General features: G+C 38.6%; 1 protein-coding gene across 5 annotated transcripts in view; it reads left to right on the forward strand.

The window, feature by feature from the left end:
• EPHA5 (EPH receptor A5) overlaps positions 1-20,715 on the forward strand; it is a 527,031-nt gene that overhangs the window by 312,308 nt on the left and 194,008 nt on the right. For all 5 annotated transcript variants that reach the window (XM_053703271.1, XM_053703272.1, XM_053703273.1 and 2 more), the window contains one exon: positions 8,746-9,081. In XM_053703271.1, the coding sequence (XP_053559246.1) occupies positions 8,746-9,081 (336 nt within the window). The remainder of the gene's footprint in view (positions 1-8,745; positions 9,082-20,715) is intronic.

Genomic DNA, 20,715 nt, shown 5'->3' on the forward strand with positions numbered 1-20,715 from the left:
GTAAGCCTATTAGAATCAATATTGAAATATAATTTTCTAAAAAATGGACATTATTTTTTTGACAAAAACAAGTCTATTATTAACCTTTAACCTTGAATGCAACACTTGATTTTTGAATGTATCATCTTGATATTGAATGTGACTTTCAAATATTGACATGTCAATATTTGAATGTTGTTTGTTATAGATGTGAATGTAAGTGTACCAGAGTCACAATTTGATGATAATATCAAAATGTTAGTTTAATATTTAAATGCTTCATTGATATATAAAACTTCTATGTCTTTTTTAAAAATATTGAATTTTGGCAATAATAATCAATTTTCTTCTTAAATGGAAAGAGTCCAGAGCTGCATTCATTACTTTTGGGAAATAAGAACCTGGCCACCAGGAGGAGGCAAAAACACCACAGTCAAAGGCTTAAATACTCCTCCCACTCCTCTCATCCCCCAGTCATTCTTTGCCTTTCATCCCAGGAGGTTGGCAGAGACGTGTCAGAATTTTTTAATTTTTGTTTTTTGTCTCTTATGGAGGGTAGTACTCTTCGACATGGGACAGGAGTTTTAAGTAGTCCTGTCATTCTCTCAGTGAGGGCTTGGATGAAAGTTAGAGTCCGGAGATGCAGGGAGAGTCTTTCTGAGAAACCATCCCGACTCATATTAACAGCTCCTCAAGCAATCGGCGTTGTCGAACTTCGCTCCGCTGCCTGCTTTCTTCTCTCAAGTCCATGGTGGAGGCGATGCCACTATTTGTCACACTTGAAGAGCCATGTTCCTGTTCCAAGGCATAGATTGCGGTAAGATCGTTTAATTTCTATTTTATCGTCAATGTAATGCAATGTGAATGTTTTCCTGAGAGGTCACACGCCTTTGCGGGTCTAACTATATGACATAAGGGTATCAGTGAGTCTCTGTTAGTATCTTGGAATTGAGGGTTAATATCTCCTGAGGGGGGTTATTGAACAGGGGGGTTTGTAATCAAGTTTGTTATGTGATTCAACCTGCTTATGTGTGATGTTTATGGGCTTGTGGTTGGAACTTTGAGGCCTTTGGAAGTGATGCATCCTTTTGGTTGGGCGCGCTTTTTTGGACTGTTCGGTTCACCTTGTGTTTGGGCGTGGATACGTTCCGTTCCCCATTTCCGCATTCCTGACCGTGTGTCAAAGGAGATATTCTAGTCTGCAGGGGTCTGGTCATAGGAGGTGGTGAGTGCCCCAGCCATTGTGGGTGTCAGGTGCCGTTTTTGTTTTCATACTTAAGTCCATATTGATATTTCCTCTATTCAGTTACGGAGGATTCTGACACCGAGACTATTTTGATTTCAGATTCAGATTCTGTGTCCGGTGACGAATCCGGGTGGACCTCGTTGAGACATGTCGATCAGTTTTCTTCCTATGCCATTTCAGAGCGCCTTGTTCCTCAGGCTCGGGGAATCAAGGGACTGCTGAGCCATCCGCCTCTGGGGGTCCTGTCCTCCGAGAGGTGGGTTCCCTACCAATTCATACTTCTACACATGCGGGTAACCCAGTTTCTGCTTCCTCCATGCAGGGTGGCCTGTTGCAGCACGTTTTCATTCCACATAATGTTGGCGATCATTCGTCTGCAGAGTCCAGACGTTTATTTGAGAATGTGCTTGTGCCCTATTGTTCTGGGCCTTCCGCCTTGATGAGGGCCTCTACAGTTCCCTGCAGGTGTAACTGTCCCTGAGTGTTGTGCCTTTCGTTATAGGATTGCGTGCCTTCGCGTATTGCTCAGACATGTTTTTCAGTTATTGAATGACCCTATCGTTATCAGATATGGGGATTTTCAGTCTGCTAATTTGAATGATGCACCTCATTAGACATGTGGGGATGAGGTAATCTCCTGATGTTTTTCATGTTCATTTAAGCATTCAAGAGGACCTGTGGGTCCGTGAGGCGGGAAGTATTGTTTCAGTCCTTATAGCCTTCAGTCATAGATGACCGGGCAGGGGAGTTTCCTGCTGCGTCAAATCTGACATCTGATTTCATCAGAACCTAGAGCCTCCCCCATGTGGTGGAGGGTTGGAGGGCTTAACGCCCCTTACCGCATTTGAGCGGTTTGGCCTTCATTTTTAGGCCTCTGGATTTGTCCTTTTGGGCTTGATCCAACTGCTTGTACATAGCTGTCTAACGTGCGGAAGGTTTGCAGTTTGAAACCAGTTGAAGCTCTTCACACCTTGCAGGTGTACGCGTAACCTGTTTATAGTGTATCTAGATGCAGCTCTTACTCTTTGACGTGTACTGTCTGTCTGAGTTATAAGACACCTTTGGGTCTTCTTCCATTGTCTCCGGGTGAGTTGGATCTCCTTTTTGGGATCTGTGTTCCTGGTGATGGTTGTTCCCTGCGGGGACTTTGTTTAGCTCAGGGTTTTCCGGAGCTAGGTAGGCTTAGTGCCTTTCTCTTCCTTATGTCCTTTACTTGTGCGGAGGTGATAGGGAGAGTAGTCCGGCTAGTAGGATTTTTTTGACCTTGAGGTATCCCTTGGTTGTCCTGAGGCTTTGAGAAGTATCTTCATACGACTTCTAGCCTTGCTCCTTGGAGCGTTTTCTTCCTATGCCATTTCAGAGCGCCTTGTTCCTCGGGCTCGGGGAATCAAGGGACTGCTGAGCCATCCGCCTCTGGGGGTCCTGTCCTCCGAGAGGTGGGTTCCCTACCAATTCATACTTCTACACATGCGGGTAACCCAGTTTCTGCTTCCTCCATGCAGGGTGGCCTGTTGCAGCACGTTTTCATTGTGCGGAGGTGATAGGGAGAGTAGTCCGGCTAGTAGGATTTTTTTTACCTTGAGGTATCCCTTGGTTGTCCTGAGGCTTTGAGAAGTATCTTCATACGACTTCTAGCCTTGCTATTTGGAGCGTTGGGCTTTAGATAGGGATGGTTCCTTCCTTTGGTCGGGACTTTCGAGTTCTTCTCGCTATCCGGATTCTATGGATATGCATCCATATCCCTTATTAACTATTAGGTGCCTGGACCTGCTTTTCTCCCTGAGACTTCCGGTTGCTGAAGCTTTGCTTGGCCTTTTTCCTGACCCAGTTTCGGCTGATTTTGGAATCTTGGATCTTAGGGCTGGTCAGGGTGTTCAACGGTTCTGGGCACTTGGACTTTGTTATTGTTATTGCTCCATCTACCTGACCACAAGAGTAGCCCATGTCATCTAGTGGTTAGCTGTGTGGCTTGCGCCTCATGGATTGTTGGTTCATACCCAGCTGCTGGCACTGGATGTCCAATTTCTGGTGCGCCTTAGGGTTGCATTCCCCTGGTCAGCTTGCCAGTGTTCCCATGGATTCCCTGCTCTGCAGGCGAATGGCGAAGGTCCTTTTCTAGGACATCTGTGTTGGGAATTTATCTTCCTATTAGCCGATGGCTTCGGGCCTTGAGGAGTTGTTGCTCTTCTGGCATCATCCCTTTTCTTTAAGGGATATTCTCCTCCCTATGGAGATGGAGTCCTTGCTCGGGGCTTCTCCTGGATGGGAGGCGGAAAGGTGGGATTGCTTCCCCCTGGGGTCTTGCTGGCTCCAAGTCACTCTTGTTGGGCCTTTTTTTTTTTTACTGATCCTTAGGTCTATGGTCTTGTTGTCTGTTTTTAGAGTCGGGTTGTACTTGTACTCTGTGGGGATGGCTGTGCTATCCTTACGCTTGTTCCTGTACCTGTTTCGGGATTCTTTTGTTCCCCTGTCATGGATCCCTGAGGCTAGGTTGGTCAGGTCGCAGTCTCCTCTGGATGTGTGAGTTTGGTTGAGTCTATCCTGTTAGCTCAGTCTGCTAGGGTATAAATTTTCCTTTCAACTTGCTCCATTGATTTCAGAAGAGGGTTTACTTTTCCTTCGGGTCCTGAGGGTATCTCCTCCTTCTCGGGGGGCTTCGATTGAGGTTTTGTGTTCCCCTTTTTAGGGACCTGTGTGTAGGTCCAGCGACTTAGGTTGCCTGGAGCGTGCCCTTTGTCCGGGGGTTGCTTTTGCGGTCTGTTTCTTGCTTGACTGCTTCTTCTTCCTCGCAAGTACTCTTTGCATCGTCCTGTTATAGACTTTGTGTTCTCAAACTTGTTTTTTTCACCTGGGTGTATTACACACTTTTTCATGGTCGAATGCTTTGGTCTTATATGATCAGACACTGGGAGGACTTTGCCTCTTCAGTTGCATTCCGTGCTTGCAGGATGTTAGAGAGACGTCTGTTCTGCCTCTGTTCCTGGTCTTATCCCAGGTTTTGCTTGGTATAGGTGTGGCCTCCTTTCCCTGTTTGGGCCACTTTGGGTCTATGTGAGCTGGGCTCACTCTTGGAGGTGTTCCTTTTTGTATTAGGGGACCTTTCGGTTTCCTCAGTTCTCCTTTGCCTTGTCCCCTTGGGGGTTTTGTCTGGTGTCCCCTTCATTTGTGGGGGTGAGCGGGGAGGACCGTCTGTTGGGCGACGGTGTCTCCTGGAGGACTGTTGGCTCAGTCAAGTCCGTTTGCGGTCTCTAGTTTGGCTTCTGCACTAGCTGCGAGTCAGTGTCCTTGGGGCTTTTCCTTAAAAATAAATTCTCGGCTTCTGGTTTTTTATTGGGTAGAGGCTCAGGCCTGGTGCCCTCATTATGGGCCGCCTATTGAACCCTTCCGTCTTGGCATTCAGTGTCCTCTATAGCTTGGGTATTGTTTTCCCAAAAGTAATCAATGCAGCTGTGGACGCTTCCCATTTAAGAAGAAAAGTATAAGCTATGCTTACCTGATAATTTCCTTTTCTTCTGATGGAAAGAGTCCACAGCTCCCCACCTGTAATTTTATGTGGGGTGTCCTTATTATTTTTCTGGCACCTTTCATCCTGATATTTCTTCTACTGTTCCTTGTTCCTCGAAAGAATGACTGGGGGATGAGGGGAGTGGGAGGAGAATTTAAGTCTTTGGCTGGGGTGTCTTTGCCTCCTCCTGGTGGCCAGGTTCTTATTTCCCAAAATTAATAAATGCAGCTGTGGATTCTTTCCATCAGAAGAAAAGGAAATTATCAGGTAAGCATAATTTATGTTTTTCAATGCACATTCAAATGTTAGACCACCACTGTAAAAGATGTTTTATATTTCATATGTTTATAATATAAGTGTTACAAACTGCTATTTGTAACTGGCCCTTTAAATGGAAAATTGCCCTGCTTCCCTGGATTTTGGAGAAGCCTATTTGCCAGCCTCCTTCCTCATGACTATGGCCCCTGGAAGATTGTGCCCCTGAAAACATATTAACTTTTATTGGGTGTGTATGGCCCTTTAAGAACCATCTGGGGACATATTGTACTTTGGTGAACAATGCCCCTTTAAGACTATGCCCCCAGACCTGTAAAATAACTTGTCCCTGTCTTTCTCCCACTTGGTTCAGTAAATAGGACTTACTGAACCAAGTACCACACAGGCAGAGTGTTCCACAGAAAGGGAGCACTGTTACAAAAGCATTAGTTTTCATTGTGTGCCATTAAGAGTTAATTTTGTTCAGCTTCAAGAAGCTATTCTAAATACAAGTTTGCTGGGATCAGCTCTAATTAAGTTTAGTGATAAACATTCCCATTGTCTAATCAGACTGCTAGTGATAAGATGGACTGCATTGTTTTCTTGTGTGTACTTTGTTATCTGCTGAAGTAATGTAATTCTACTATGGCCTGTCAAAGGGCGTTGTCTCTCTATCTAAATGTATCAAATGTGTGATTGGGGGATTTTATGCCTCCCCCTGAGAGTGTCCTTTTTTGCATGTAACCTCAATAAAAAGCAGGCTGTGTGTTCCAGCACATCAGACCTATTCTGACCCTCTAACTTGCAGCCTTGACTCATGTTTGTAGGGGACAGCTATAATCACTACAGGGATTGCTATGCTCTATATACTACCTTAGCTACTGAGCTCTTGTAAGAGCTCTTGTTCCTGATCCTGCTTCACGCTACAGAAGGAAGAGGTTCACCTACTGGAGCCTGGTCGTAGGTCCAGGGCGCAGAGCAGACGGCGAGATACCAGCCCAGCAGAGGTGGTTCGTAGAGTCTGCATTACTTATGGTGGCTACGCAGTAGTCTATGGTGTCTACGGTGCTGATGATCCGTTGGTGAGCGCTAGGAGCATCCTTTTCTACGGTCCAACTTCCAGCCAGCCTGGAGGCAACCGTAACAATAAGTCTATGAAAATCAGTTTTTAAAAGTAACAAAATTTAATATTTAGTTCATAGTAAGGTTACACAGAGGAAGTAGCTGAATTAACATTTGCTGAGGTAAATTTATTCTCAAATAAGATTTGATGGAATAAAAATAGTGTTTAGGTTGGCCATTTTATTCTACATTCAAATATTTGGTCATTCCTAGAAACACACTGTGCTACATTCTGCTGCTTGAGTTAAAGGAACATAAATTTCAGGGTACATCTAAAATAGCGTAGTTACTACACAATATGCTAGTGCTTTCCATCTGTTCTTGCCACTTCCTTTAAAGCAGTTCTCTTGTTTTAACTCATTATAGAAACTAGTTGGCAATGCTTTGTATATTTATACTCGGTACTGCCATCTTGTTACACACGTATGGTGCATTCCAAAATGGCGGTACCAAGTGTGAAGATGCAGGACTTCACTAAGCAGCACTTAGCAGCGTAAAAATAAGAGGACAGTTTTGAAGAGAGCTACAGGCACAGGAGGAAAAATAATATGCTGAGTCGTAACCATCCTACTTTAAAGTGATGGTAAATTCTCCACCATGACAACACCCTGGGTAGCGTTTGCTTATTGGTGGCTACATTTAGCCACCAATCAGCAAGCGCTACCAAGGTGCTGAACCAAAAATGGACCGGCTCCTAAGCTTATCTTCCTGCTTTTTCAAATAAAGATACTAAGAGAACGAAGAAAAATTGGTAATAGGAGTAAATTAGAAAGTTGCTTAAAATTGCCTTTCCCTTTTATATCAACATTGTATTTTTAATAATTTACAGTTTTTCATTAGTAATGATATATATGCTACAGTGTGCTGTTCCAAAGTTTGTTTGTTTTTTGTTTCAATTAATGGCCATCAGTATTCATTGGGCTCCATTAAAGAAGCTGTGAATGTCATCAGACTAATGCTTCTTAACCTATATGCTAACTCTTAACTGGCTTTTTTAATCCTCCTGGACTTGTTAGACCAGGGTAATTGACAGCAGTGCGAGCAGGGGACGGCGTTGCACAAGTAGTGGCTTATGTAATGATATGTGCGGGCAGAGTATTGCTGGCCACAATGCCGAGCAGACAGGGGCGGAGATGTCAGCCCGGCCTTTGATAAATGGACCCCATTGTGTGAAAGTGTCTGTGTGCGTATACATAAAGGAGCTTTCTATTATTTTGCTACATATGAGCCCTGCAGAAAATCTGATATTAGCTTCCCTTTAAGATGTGTCAATAGTGCCAGGGTCTGATCTAAAAAGTAGGATAAAATCTTTAACCTAATGGGACATTGAACTAATTCCTATAAAGGGCTAGATTATGAGTGGATCGCTATTTATCTCTTTTTCTCACTTGCTAAATCTGCTAGAAAGTAAGCTTTTTGTGTGCATCGGGTAGTGAAAGGTTTTCGTACAAGTGCTAACTAGACACGCGCAAAAAGCCAAGCTTGGAATATCACGACCACGATAACGCATTCCCCCATAGACTTCAATGGTGCGTGAAAAGTGGAAAACACTAACACCCAAGAAGTTGTGCAAACCCTATTGGGTTTTCTCAAGTGTGCTCACCCCACATGAAAAATGAAGAATATCGGAATGTGAAATATTTACAATAAATACACAGTTAAACACTTTATTGATATGTATATTGCATACATATAATATTTCATGTTTTCAGCTACTTGACTGCAAAGGGCTACAATGCACATATGCACATATATATATATATATATATATATATATATATATGTACTGTATGTATATATGTATACATGTATTTATGCGTTTATATACATATATATGTCTGTAAATACATATATACACATATAAATACATATATACACATATAAATACATAAATACATATAAACACACGCAAACACACATACATATATATATATATATGTTACACATACCGGTATATATATATATGTTACAAGTAAAGTCAGAAATCCGGCTAATCTTACTTTACCCGCAACATATATTTCCATATATTAAGACATGTATATGTATGTATCTCTTTGTTAAAGCCCTTTGCAGCCTTTTTTTTCTCTAACACCTTTATTATTACATAGTGTTATTATGAGTGCAACTATACTTTTAAATATATTTTTTATGTGTTTAGAGCAACTTTTTAGTCGAGCATAACAGTTAACCAGAACTCTGAAGTTGTGCTATTTTGATGCACGTTAAAGGGAGAGTATGCAACAGTTAGCCTGCCACTCGTAATCTAACCTAAAATGTGTAATTGTGCATAGTAAAACAACTTTGCAATGTCCTGTCATCATTTATTTTGCATGCTTTTCCTCTCATTTAAGTCTGAAAATCAGTAGTTTTTCAATTGTCCCCAGATGCGGAATTCAGAACCTTGATTCTTCTACATACTGCACAGTGATTGCTTGATAAATTTAGAAGCTTATCTAATTGATTTGTCCTTGTAAAGAAATAGGATGAGCAACACTGTTTTCATTTGGTGTGTTCTATCTATATATAGCTTTAATGTCAGTTTAAGCAAAAAACTATGGGGACATTTTCCCCTGAATCACATTTAGAGTCTTATACTATTTGAATACTGATAGTTTATTTTTATTTTTTTTATAACCAGGGCCACCCTCTTCTCCACGAAATGCTATTTCCAACATCAACGAAACCAGTGTATTCCTAGAATGGATGTTCCCTGCGGATACAGGTGGCAGAAAAGATGTTTACTACAATATTATATGCAAGAAGTGCAACTTGGTCTCCAACCTGTGTGACGAGTGTGGTATCCATGTGCGTTACATACCTCAGCAAACTGGTCTTAGAAACACATCGGTTATGGTTGTTGACTTACAGGCTCACACCAATTATACCTTTGAGATTGAGGCTGAAAATGGTGTGTCTGAACAGGGAACAGGACCTCGTCAGTATGTGTCTGTCAATGTGACCACCAACCAGGCTGGTAAGTACAGTTTGACCTAGCTTCAAAATATAAAAAGAATGTAATGTGACTTCAAACTCTGTAATTAGAAAATCTAGTTTCTGCAGGACAAAGTCAGCCTTCCATCTTTCTAAAGTCAATAGTCTGGGCACCTTTGAGGGCAAGTTTACATTGTTATTGAATTCAGATGGTGTAAAATAGAACTTTCTTATTGCTGCCAGTTAATGTACTTCATCGTTATGTTTTGCAGACATGACAATTTTGTCAGGTGTTAAGTGTTACTTGGTTGTTTTTGGAAGAAAATTAGAATCTCAGAGTATGTTGCTTAGCAACTATAACCCAATAGCCTAAAATACTTGTTTTACACATGAAACCTTCACCTGTGTTCAACTCACAATGCACATAAAATATATTTTAAAGAGATTGTAAGGTTTAATGAATAAGTGCCCGGTATCTAAAACTAATCTTAAAAACAGGGGCATTTTTATTCATTAAACTTTACAATGAAGCTTCTTTTTTATAATACTTACCTTTGCTTTATGGAAAACATAACACCGGTCCTCCGCCCGTATCTCCTGCTGTAGATGACGAATCTGGCTTCTTCAAATCATTGCGTGCCCCCTTTGGCGTCCAGCTTGTGAGGCCACTTAATGATTGGAGGAAGCCGGATTCATCATTGCTGTGCTAACTACAGCAGGAGATGCGGGCGGAGGACCGGTGTTATGTTTTCCATAAAACAAAGGTAAGTATTTAAAAAAAACAAGCTTCAATGTAAAGTTTAATGACTGAAAGTGCCCCTGTTTTTAAGAATTATTTTAGATACCGGGCACTTATTCATTAAACTTTACATTCACTTTAACTATTTAATTTACATCTATGACAGAATATGTTTAGTTTATACATTTTCTCCATGGGTTTAAGCAATAACGTATGTAATTATGAATTATTTATTACATTAATATATAACTTTTCAGTATTTAATATATTTTATATTGATATTTATAGGCACATTTATATATAAAATAAAGTAAACGTCATACTTAAATATTAATATGCTTTTATTATATATATATATATATATATATATATGTGTGTGTGTTTTAAAAGTAAAATTGGCCTAAATAGGGTAATAGTAATAGATATTATTTAGTAGCTCTCATTATCTGGCTTAGGGTATTGATGTTTCATATTATAATTGATATATTGATATAATAATTGATTATTTAAATATATTAAACGGCCATCATTGTAAAAAAAGTAATTGCTCTAATTTTTGTTAGCGCATGTAGTTTTAACACTAGCAATCCTGAAACTCTATGGGCTGCATTTGTCAATATCTAGGCAGACTAGGTTCACAACTAAGTAACCTGCACACCCATGATTGCAGGGAGAGGACAGCACAATGAATTTGTGAAATACAACCCATGCTGTTGTGCAACAAAATGGACCAGAGCAGGGGCTGTCACTGTCAGTCATCTTGGTCGGATTAGTTTGTGGTGGTTTTAAACTGCTGCTTCTTAAATATCGACTGCAGGTTTACTCATCCGCAGCTTGTTAAATGATAATCCCACAAAGGGTGCTGCAGAGCATTGATCCAATCAGCTTTGATAGTCACATGACCCAGCTGCATGACTGCTGCTGCTTATTGGATGAGTGTCAGTTTGCACTGAGGTACCAGCAGTGCTACGCGGTGTCTCACTATTTTAAAGCTAACAAGTTTTTATTTTTATTTTTCCTGTCAATCCTCTTTAACCTTTTCCAAGTTTTCCTCTTTGTATATTTTAGTGCTTTTTTTTTTTTTTTTTTTGTTTGTTTTTTATTCATTTGTCCGCAACGTTTTGAAGAAGCCTTTGTGATGCTTCTTCACAATGTTGCTCGTCCTGTGCAATGAAGTGAACGGTTACAAGGCAGATGGTTCTCCCTTGCGTGTAATAGAGATTGGTATGCAACTTGCAAATTTTCATGATTTACATAGAGCATGGTTTCTCAACCACGGTCCTCAATTACCCCTAACAGACCAGGTTTTCATTATGACTAAACCAGTGCACAGGGGAAATAATCAGCTTATGGGTGAGAACAGGTTAGTAACCATGGTGTTACTGATCAGCTGATTACTTCACCTGTGTACTGGCTCAGCTATATTGAAAACCTGGCCTGTTGGGGGTACTTGAGGACCACGGTTGAAAAACACTGAGATAGAGTACGCAATTTTAGGAGACTTTACAGCTTTCTTCCATTATCGAATTCTGCACAGTCCTAAGACACTAGCTACTATTAACCATGTGCAAACGTTTACAGTGTTAACGTATATGAGTCTGTGATTGGTTGATGACTGTCACATGATACTAGGTGGCAAATTGAAGTAAATTTTTAAATTTGTCAGAAAAAATAAATCTACTGATCATTTCAAATTTAGAGGAAGTGTTATTGCATTTTTTTATTATACACTCTTTGATTATGCAATTCTACTGTATTTAAAGGGATATGAAACCCAAACATTAATTTCCATTCACTCTTATTATCAAATGTGCTTTGTTCCCATGCTATTCTGTGTTGAAGAGATACCTAGGTTGTCATCTGGAGCACTTCATGGCAGGAAATAGTGCTGCCATCTAGTGCTCTTATAAATGTATAACATTCTTGCAAAACTGCTGATATAGAGCTCCAGAAATGGGCCGACTTCTAAGCTTGCATACCTCCTTTTCAACCAAAGATACCAAGAGAACGAAGACAGATTTGTAATAGAAGTAAATTAGAAAGTTGTTTAAAATTGTATGTTCTATTTGAATCATGAAAAAAAATTGTTGGGTTTCATATCCCTTTAATATCCTTTGACAACATGGATTTTAAAGAAAATGTACAATTGTTTTAATATAATTAAAATTAAAAGATAACAAAGTGCTCATTCATATTCATTTTTATAAGATAGCCAACTCTGAAAGAAAGATCTGTTCTGATTTTTTTGTCTGTCATTAGTAACACAGCAGTTAAAAAATCATCAGTAATGCAGATGTTGTGTGATTGTCGCCAAGCTTGTTGGTAAAATATAAGGACGTTTTGGCAGTTCTCAATGACAGTGGTTTTAAGTTCTTCCAATAGCTGTTTTGACCAAACTAATTATTTTCAACCATTCATATCGCTAATATGTTTTTTTCTTAGAATAAATCTTTTTTTTTTTCCTCATAGAAATTCATGTGAACTATGATTTGACAGATAATTCTTTGTTCATAGTTTCTGACGTGCTTAGAAGCTAGTTGTTAGAATGTCTACAAAATAATTACACTCACAGCCAAATTCTAGTTCAAACGACTTTAATATATTTTTCAACAGATTACATGAAAACGTAAAACATACAAAAAAAAAAAAAAAACATTTTCTTGTTTGACAGTTAAATGTGTTGTGCTTGAAGTCTTCACATAAAAATACGCAAAGTCAAATACCTAGATAAAAACAGAATAAACTGTATTAGGGGTATACAGGAATATTTGATTATATGCTTAAATATGAATGTCACAATGTTTACATTATAATTTTAGTCATATCTAAATAATGACTTTAAAATATTTTTTACAAAAAATCTGTGAAAATAAAAACAAGAAAAACAATTATTTGACAGTTACATACTTGCTAACTTATTAGCACATAATAAACAACTTTCCAATTTACTTCATTATTTAATTTGCTTCCTTCTCTTGTTATCCTTTGCTGAAAGGTTTACCTAGGAAAGCTCAGGAGCAGTAAAGACCCTAGGTTCTAGCTGCTGATTGGTTGCTGCATATATATACTGATTGTCATTGACTCACCCATGTGTTTAGTTAGAAACCAGTAGTGCATTGCTGCTCCTTCAACAAATGACACCAAGAGAATGAAACAAATTAGATAATAAATGTAAATTAGAAATATGTTTAAAATTGTATGTTTTATCCGAATCATGAAAGAACATTTTTGGGTTTCATATCCCTCTAAAGTAAGTGTGATTATGCACCCTCATCAAAAATAGTGTTGTAGAAAAATCCATAAAAGATACCTGCGTATTAGTTGTGCACAGGCATTTCCTGGCATTTGTATATGTTAACTCAAAGTTTTTTAAGCAAAAATCAAAAAGTTTTATTGCTGCTCGTATGTATGCATAGCAGTTGTAGTAATTAGTGATTTATGTCCCAATAAAGGGACAGCAAACGTTTTGTAACGTGCAGAATAATGTAACATAAGATAGCCTTTTGTTTCTAAAATTACCTGAAAATACCTAATTTGGCAGCTAAAAGTAAACTTACGTCATAAGCAAAGCCATCCTAAAGCAACCATCAGCTTTACCTAGTGTGAGAGTAAGACTCGCTGTCTAATGGTGCAATCAGGCTCGCTATCTAATAAAACTCGCTGTCTAATGGTGCGATCAGGCTCGCTGTCTAATAAGACTCGCTGTCTAATGGTGCGATCAGGCTCGCTGTCTAATAAGACTCGCTGTCTAATGGTGCGATCAGGCTCGCTGTCTAATAAGACTCGCTGTCTAATGGTGCAGTCAGGCTCGCTTTTTAATAAGAATCGCTGTCTAATGGTGCGATCCGGCTCGCTGTCTAATAAGACTCGCGGTCTAATGGTGCAATCAGGCTCGCTATCTAATAAGACTCACTGTCTAATGGTGCGATCAGGCTTGCTGTGTAATAAGACTCGCTGTCTAATGGTGTGATCAGGCTCGCTGTCTAATAAGACTTGCTGTCTAATGGTACGATCAGGCTCACTGTCTAATAAGACTCACTGTCTAATAAGACTCGCTGTCTAATAGTGCAATCAAGCTCGCTGTTTAATAAGACTCACTGTCTAATAAGACTCGCTGTCTAATAGTGCGATCGGGCTCGCTCAGTGACGTGCAGTGACGTCAGAGGATGGTGAGGCAGTGGCTAGGATACGCCTTCATTCTTTAGATATCCTTTGTTGAAGAAATAGCAATGCACATGGGTGAGCCAATCACATGAGGTATCTATGTGCAGCCACCAATCAGCAGCTACTGAGCATATTTAGATATGATTTTCAACAAAGGACATCAAAAGAATAAAGAAAATTAGATATTAGATGTAAATTGGAAAGTTATTTAAATTTGCATATGGGTTTCATGTCCCTTTAAATGGTGTCTTGGAAAACTGGTCAACTTAGTAAACATCTGATTTTAGTCTAAAAGGATTGTAACAGAAACACTTGCCAGATAACACAATGCTTGCTCTAATTATGAGATCTAGAAATCCATGCCCATTAAAATATGTTTAAAACATACATTTTACTTTAATGCTGCAAATTATGCTTATAGATTCTTTCATTACATAAGGGATGAGAGTCAGAGGGGGAGGAAGAGAGACAGAGAGAGAAAGAGACCATGGGGGAGAACAACACATAAGGAGAGAGATGGATAGATAGAGAAAGAGACACACACACATACACACAAGGGGGGGGGGGCACTGCATTTTAAAGTAATAAAACAGCAGAGCTACAGAGAGTTCAGAAAATTAGTCTATAATTTAGTGTGAAGTGCAGAGGCAAGCTGCTAAGTTAGTGGGTGTAAAGTTTGAGTAAACAAAATACAAAAACGACCCTGCTATAAAAGAGTAAACAAACACTAAACCACATTCATTAAATTATCATTTTAACTAACAGAATCCCTTTTCAGTAAAATCTTACTTTAATAAGATGTGGGTGAAACACTGCTCTCTGTGCCTCTCTCCTGCTCTGTAAGGATTCAGGAAGTGACAGTGGCACATTCCACTGCACTTAGAGGGGAAGAACAGAACTCTCTTTTTCACTTTAGCAAAGCTAGCAGGTTCACAGGACAGCAACAAAATATATGAAAGTTGTTTTTTTGCGTTTTTGTTTTGTTTTATATGATTTAACATCCAGCCCCAACCCTATGTTCCACTTACTAATGCCTCTCACTGGATTGGTTCAGCCCAAATAGGACTGCCTCAAATAAGCAGTTAATGAGCCATGCAATGATCTTAACCACTTGCATCCAGTAGATGGCGCAGCATGTTGTGTAATGGTGGGCAGACCTGATTGTGCCTCTTCATTGCACAACATATAGCTGTGAGAAAAAAAAATGCTGGGGGAAAAAATTTACAATTTTTTTTTAAAGCCAATAAAAAAAATATATTTTTGCCCATATGAGAGGTGAAGCACTGCCTCACCTGCCTCTAGTGACTGCACATCACTGGGCTCGCTGTCTAATAAGACTCACTGTCTAATGGTGCGATCAGGCTCGCTGTCTAATAAGACTCGCTGTCTAATGGTGCAATCAGGCTCGCTGTCTAATAAGACTCGCTGTCTAATAGTGCGATCAGGCTCGCTGTTTAATAAGACTCACTGTCTAATAAGACTCGCTGTCTAATAGTGCGATCGGGCTACGCTGTCTAATAAGACTCACTGTCTAATGGTGCGATCAGGCTCGCTGTCTAATAAGACTCGCTGTCTAATGGTGCGATCAAGCTCGCTGTCTAATAAGACTCGCTGTCTAATGGTGCAATCAGGCTCGCTGTCTACACAGTGAGCACTGTGACATGCTAGTTAAAAAACTGCTGCGCCAAAGAGAATGGCGTTGTTTACATGGTAAGTTTACTTTTAGCTGCCAAATTAGTTATTTTCAGATAATTGTACTTACATAATTATGCACATGTTGCAAAATGTTTACTGTGAAGGTGGTACATGGGCCAGAGATTGGAAGCTTTGCGGATATTTTTGGTTAAAGGGACAGTCAAGTCCAAAAAAAACTTTCATGATTCAAATTGGGCATGTCATTTTAAACAACTTTCCAATTTACTTTTATCACCAATTTTACTTTGTTCTCTTGGTATTCTTATTTGAAAGCTAAACCTGGGAGGTTCATATGCTAATTTTTTAGACCTTGAAGACCGCCTCTAATCTACATGCATTTTGGCAGTTTTTCACCAATAGAGGGTGTTAGTTCATGTGTTTCATATAGATAACAGAGCTCATGCACGTGAATTTACCGAGGAATGAGCACTGATTGGCTAAAATGCAAGTCTGTCAAAAGAACTGGAATAAGGTAATAGGTAAAACATGTATTATTATAACTGTTTTCCTTATGCAAAACTGGGGAATGGGTTTCTTTTGCTGCTATTTGGAATTCAGTAAAGATTAATGCAAAATATGAAGCCTCCTGTCTTGCTATAAAATTAAGGGATTATCTATCTTTTAAAACAACAAAAATTCTGGTGTTGACTGTCCCTTTAACATTTTTTTCCCCCAATACTGTAATTGTTTGTTTAAAGGGCCATAATAGTAGAAAAATTTCACACTCTAATATGTTAAATCATGTCATTTTACAACTAAAAACCCTGCACTGCTGGTCCAGAGTTGAAACCACCACTGATCCAATCAGCAGCGCTAGTCGCACGTTTCAGCTGCTTAGCTCGCTCTGTTTTAATTAACTAGATAGAGCATAAAAAAAATGTTTTACATTACATCCTATTATCAAATTTACCTCATTCTCTTTGTATGTTTGTGTGAAACTTAGCTCATTTTAATGATAGCATACTGAGGTAAGCTTATACGCATAAATAGCAAAGGGTTGGAGCGTCACTTATTAGATGCATAAATATATACACTAAAATATAAGTACATAAATGTAAACATTTTTTTAAAACAATTATTTAAAAACAAAGCAGGTAATATAATGCAACAAATGTATATATATATATATATATATATATATATATGCTCATATAGAGTATATGGGAGCTAGTGTAATACTCCCTTTTGGCACTTCAATATTAAGTATCTACTTGGGCAGCTTATGTGCATACACAAGTTTTGAGCACTATGTGCTCAATATTATAAAAATAATAATTATCCAATTTTTTGAATTATTATTTGTCGAAAATATTAACTTCCTGCCTCATAAAAAAACTTCAGTTGCCAAGGTTACCAGCAGCACAGCAATGTTTTAAAAACATTAGAAATTGAATTGAACTCTATAAAACAGGCCACTTTAACATATACACGAATAAAAACGTGAAAAAGTTTAAGAAAAATAAAATAAAATGACAAACAAGACAACCTTGTATGGTTTGACATGGAGATAATATAATAATAATAATAATAATAATAATAATAATAATACTAGAAATAATAAAAATAAGACTACACTTGTGTTTTAGGGTAGAAACTATCCATTTCATACTAGAGCTATGCTTACTGGAGCTTATTTTTTTGTATTATTTTATCCAATATATTCCTCGGTAAAATAAAATAGGCACCATAGTGTTAATTTGCATTCAAATTCATATTTTTAGCAGGTTGTACATAGCAACATAGCCATAGCAATTTGCTACCAACTGTTACCAGTTTAATATTTGCTATTGCTAGTGGCAATTGGTGTTTAGGGAAAAATCATAGCTTTAAGTTTAAGGTAACAATCCCAGGCCTACGATAAAAAACAAACAAACTGAGGTTTAAAATATAATATTAAGCAAATGGCGTCAAAGATTGCTGACTGAACAAGTCTATTCACGTCCACGATTGCCTTTTTATGTGAGGTAAAGTTACTGCATTGAATCTCAGAATGAATATTAGTTTTCCTGTCTGGTAATTCAAAACTTTATTGAATTATTTCTACAAAAGGATAATGGAGGGAAAAAAAAAAAAAAAAAAAAAAAAAACATTTGTAATAAATCCATGTTCTTTTTTTTTTTTTTTTCTTTTGTGAGAAAAATTGAACCATTAAGTTAAATCTAGGGAATCATAGAAGGATGTATGTTGTACAATATTTAATGAACACTAAAGACAGCTTAGTTACATTTTTCCACCAGAGTACATCTGTTAGATTATGAAATATAACACTATCACATTTCAATACAATGCAATGAAGTTAGAAACATATATTTCTTTTTTTTTTTTTTTCTTGTTGACGGTGTATTATGTTTTTATTACTAATATAAAGAAATATAACAAAGGCATATGTGATCAAAGTAATACACTGAAAGACCATTCAGAAAATTCTCAGGATGATTTCACAATGGTTTGCATCCTTTCATTAATCTAACCATTTTCCAAGGACTAATAAACTAAGGAAAAGCAGCAATTACCAACCAGGGAGTTATAAATAAAACTATAAAATATTCAGCTGATACATAATTCATCTAGAAGCAGACATTCAGCCATATGTACTGCAATGAAGTCAGTACTCAGGCACAGCTTGTTTTAGATGGTGCTATGTTGATAAAACAGGATTTGTGTAACGTGGTTGGCCGCATTTTATGTGCATGTATAGATTTTTGTTATTTTTATACTGTTTTACTCACTGAATCTCTAGTCACACACTCTTAGCAATTTGCTATTAAAATATTTTTCCTCTTTGATTAAAACATAAAAAAGGGAGACGAAAAAAAAACAGGACATTAAGAATCAAAGCTACAGGAACTGCTAGTAATTTCTCTATTGAATTTTTCATTATTATTATTAATGTAGGTAAGCAATATGTTATATTATATGTTTTAGTCTATTTTAACATCAGTTGAAATGTTTTTACAAATGAGCTCTCTATGATAATGATCTTCCCCAGAGAACTGCTTACAATTAAACCATGAACAAAAAAAAGAAAGTCAATAACAATTTAAATAGACAAGTCAAAATGAAACTTTCATGATTTCAATTTTTGTCTGTTATTAATCTCCCTCTTTGGCCTCTAGTTATGAAGCTGTCTACTTACCTGCATTCGTCGGCCCAATACGCTTGCCTAAGCTCACCTACCATCGCCGCGGACCTGAATACGCTCGCCAAAGTTATCAATAAAGCTGTCAAAAAGCCGCACACCAAGTATGGGGCGATGAGCAGCGGACTGTGACAGTTATCAATCTTGCTGCTCTTCGACTTTTTGACAGCTTTATTGATACCCCTGTCATTAAGCACTCACACTATACTATACTGTTATACCCCCTATACCGGCGCCCCCGGAGCCCCCCACAACTAAATAAAGCTATTAACCCCTAAACCGCCGCTCTTAGACCCCGCCGCAACTATAATAAATATGTTAACCCCTAAACCGCTGCTCCCGGACCCCGCCGCAACTATAATAAATATGTTAACCCCTAAACCACCGCTCCCGGACCCCACCGCAACTATAATAAATATGTTAACCCCTAAACCGCCGCTCCCTGACCCCACCGCAACTATAATAAATATGTTAACCCCTAAACCGCTGCTCCCGGACCCCGCAGCAACTATAATAAATATGTTAACCCCTAAACCGCCGCTCCCTGACCCCGCCGCCAACCAACATAATACCTATTAACCCCTATCCTGCTCTCCCCTATACCGCCGCCACCTATAATAAATTTATTAACCCCTATCCTGCCCCCCCTACACCACCGCCACTATAATAAAATTATTAACCCCTAAACCTAAGTCTAACACTAACCCTAACACCCCCTTAACTTAAATATTAATTAAATAAATCTAAATATTATTACTCTTATTAAATAAATTAATCCTATTTAAAACTAAATACTTACCTGTAAAATAAACCATAAGATAGCTACAATGTAATTAATAATTATATTGTAGCTATTTTAGGATTTATTTTTATTTTACAGGTAACTTTGTATTTATTTTAACTAGGTACAATAGTTATTAAATAGTTATTAACTATTTAATAACTACCTAGCTAAAAGAAATACAAAATTACCTGTAAAATAAAACCTAACCTAAGTTACAATTAAACCTAACACTACACTATCATTAAATTAATTAAATAAATTAACTACAATTACCTACAATTAAATACAATTAAATAAACTAAACTAAATTACAAAAAAACCCCACTAAATTACAGAAAAAAATATTACAAGAATTTTAAACTAATTACACCTAATCTAAGCCCACTAATAAAATAAAAAAAAAAAAAAATAATAAAATTCCCTACCCTATTCTACATTACAAAGTAATCAGCTCTTTTACCAGCCCTTAAAAGGGCTTTTTGCGGGGCATTGCCCCAAAGTAATCAGCTCTTTTACCTGTAAAAAAAAAAATACAACCCCCCCAAACATTAAAACCCACCACCCACATACCCCTACTCTAACCCACCCAAACCCCTCTTAAATAAACCTAACACTACCCCCCTGAAGATCTCCCTACCTTGAGTCGTCTTCACCCAGTTGGGCCGAAGTCTTCATCCGATGGGGCCGAAGAGGACATCCAGACCGGCAGAAGTCTTCATCCTATCCGGGCAGAAGAGGACATCCGGACCGGCAGACATCTTCATCCAAGCGGCATCTTCTATCTTCATCCATCCGACGAGGAGCGGCTCCATCTTCAAGACCTCCGGTGCGGAGCATCCTTCCTGGCCGACGGACTAACGACGAATGCCTGGTCCTTTAAATGACGTCATCCAAGATGGCGTCCCTCAAATTCCGATTGGCTGATAGGATTCTTCATTTAAAGGACCAGGCATTCGTCGTTAGTCCGTCGGCCAGGAAGGATGCTCCGCGCCGGAGGTCTTGAAGATGAAGCTGCTCCTCGTCGGATGGATGAAGATAGAAGATGCCGCTTGGATGAAGACTTCTGCTGGTCTGGATGCCCTCTTCGGCCCCATCGGATGAAGACTTCGGCCTGGCTGGGTGAAGACGACTCAAGCTAGGGAGATCTTCAGATGGG

Source organism: Bombina bombina, chromosome 2 (genome assembly GCF_027579735.1).
Source record: "Bombina bombina isolate aBomBom1 chromosome 2, aBomBom1.pri, whole genome shotgun sequence".
In the NCBI taxonomy this organism is placed as follows: Eukaryota; Metazoa; Chordata; class Amphibia; order Anura; family Bombinatoridae; genus Bombina; species Bombina bombina.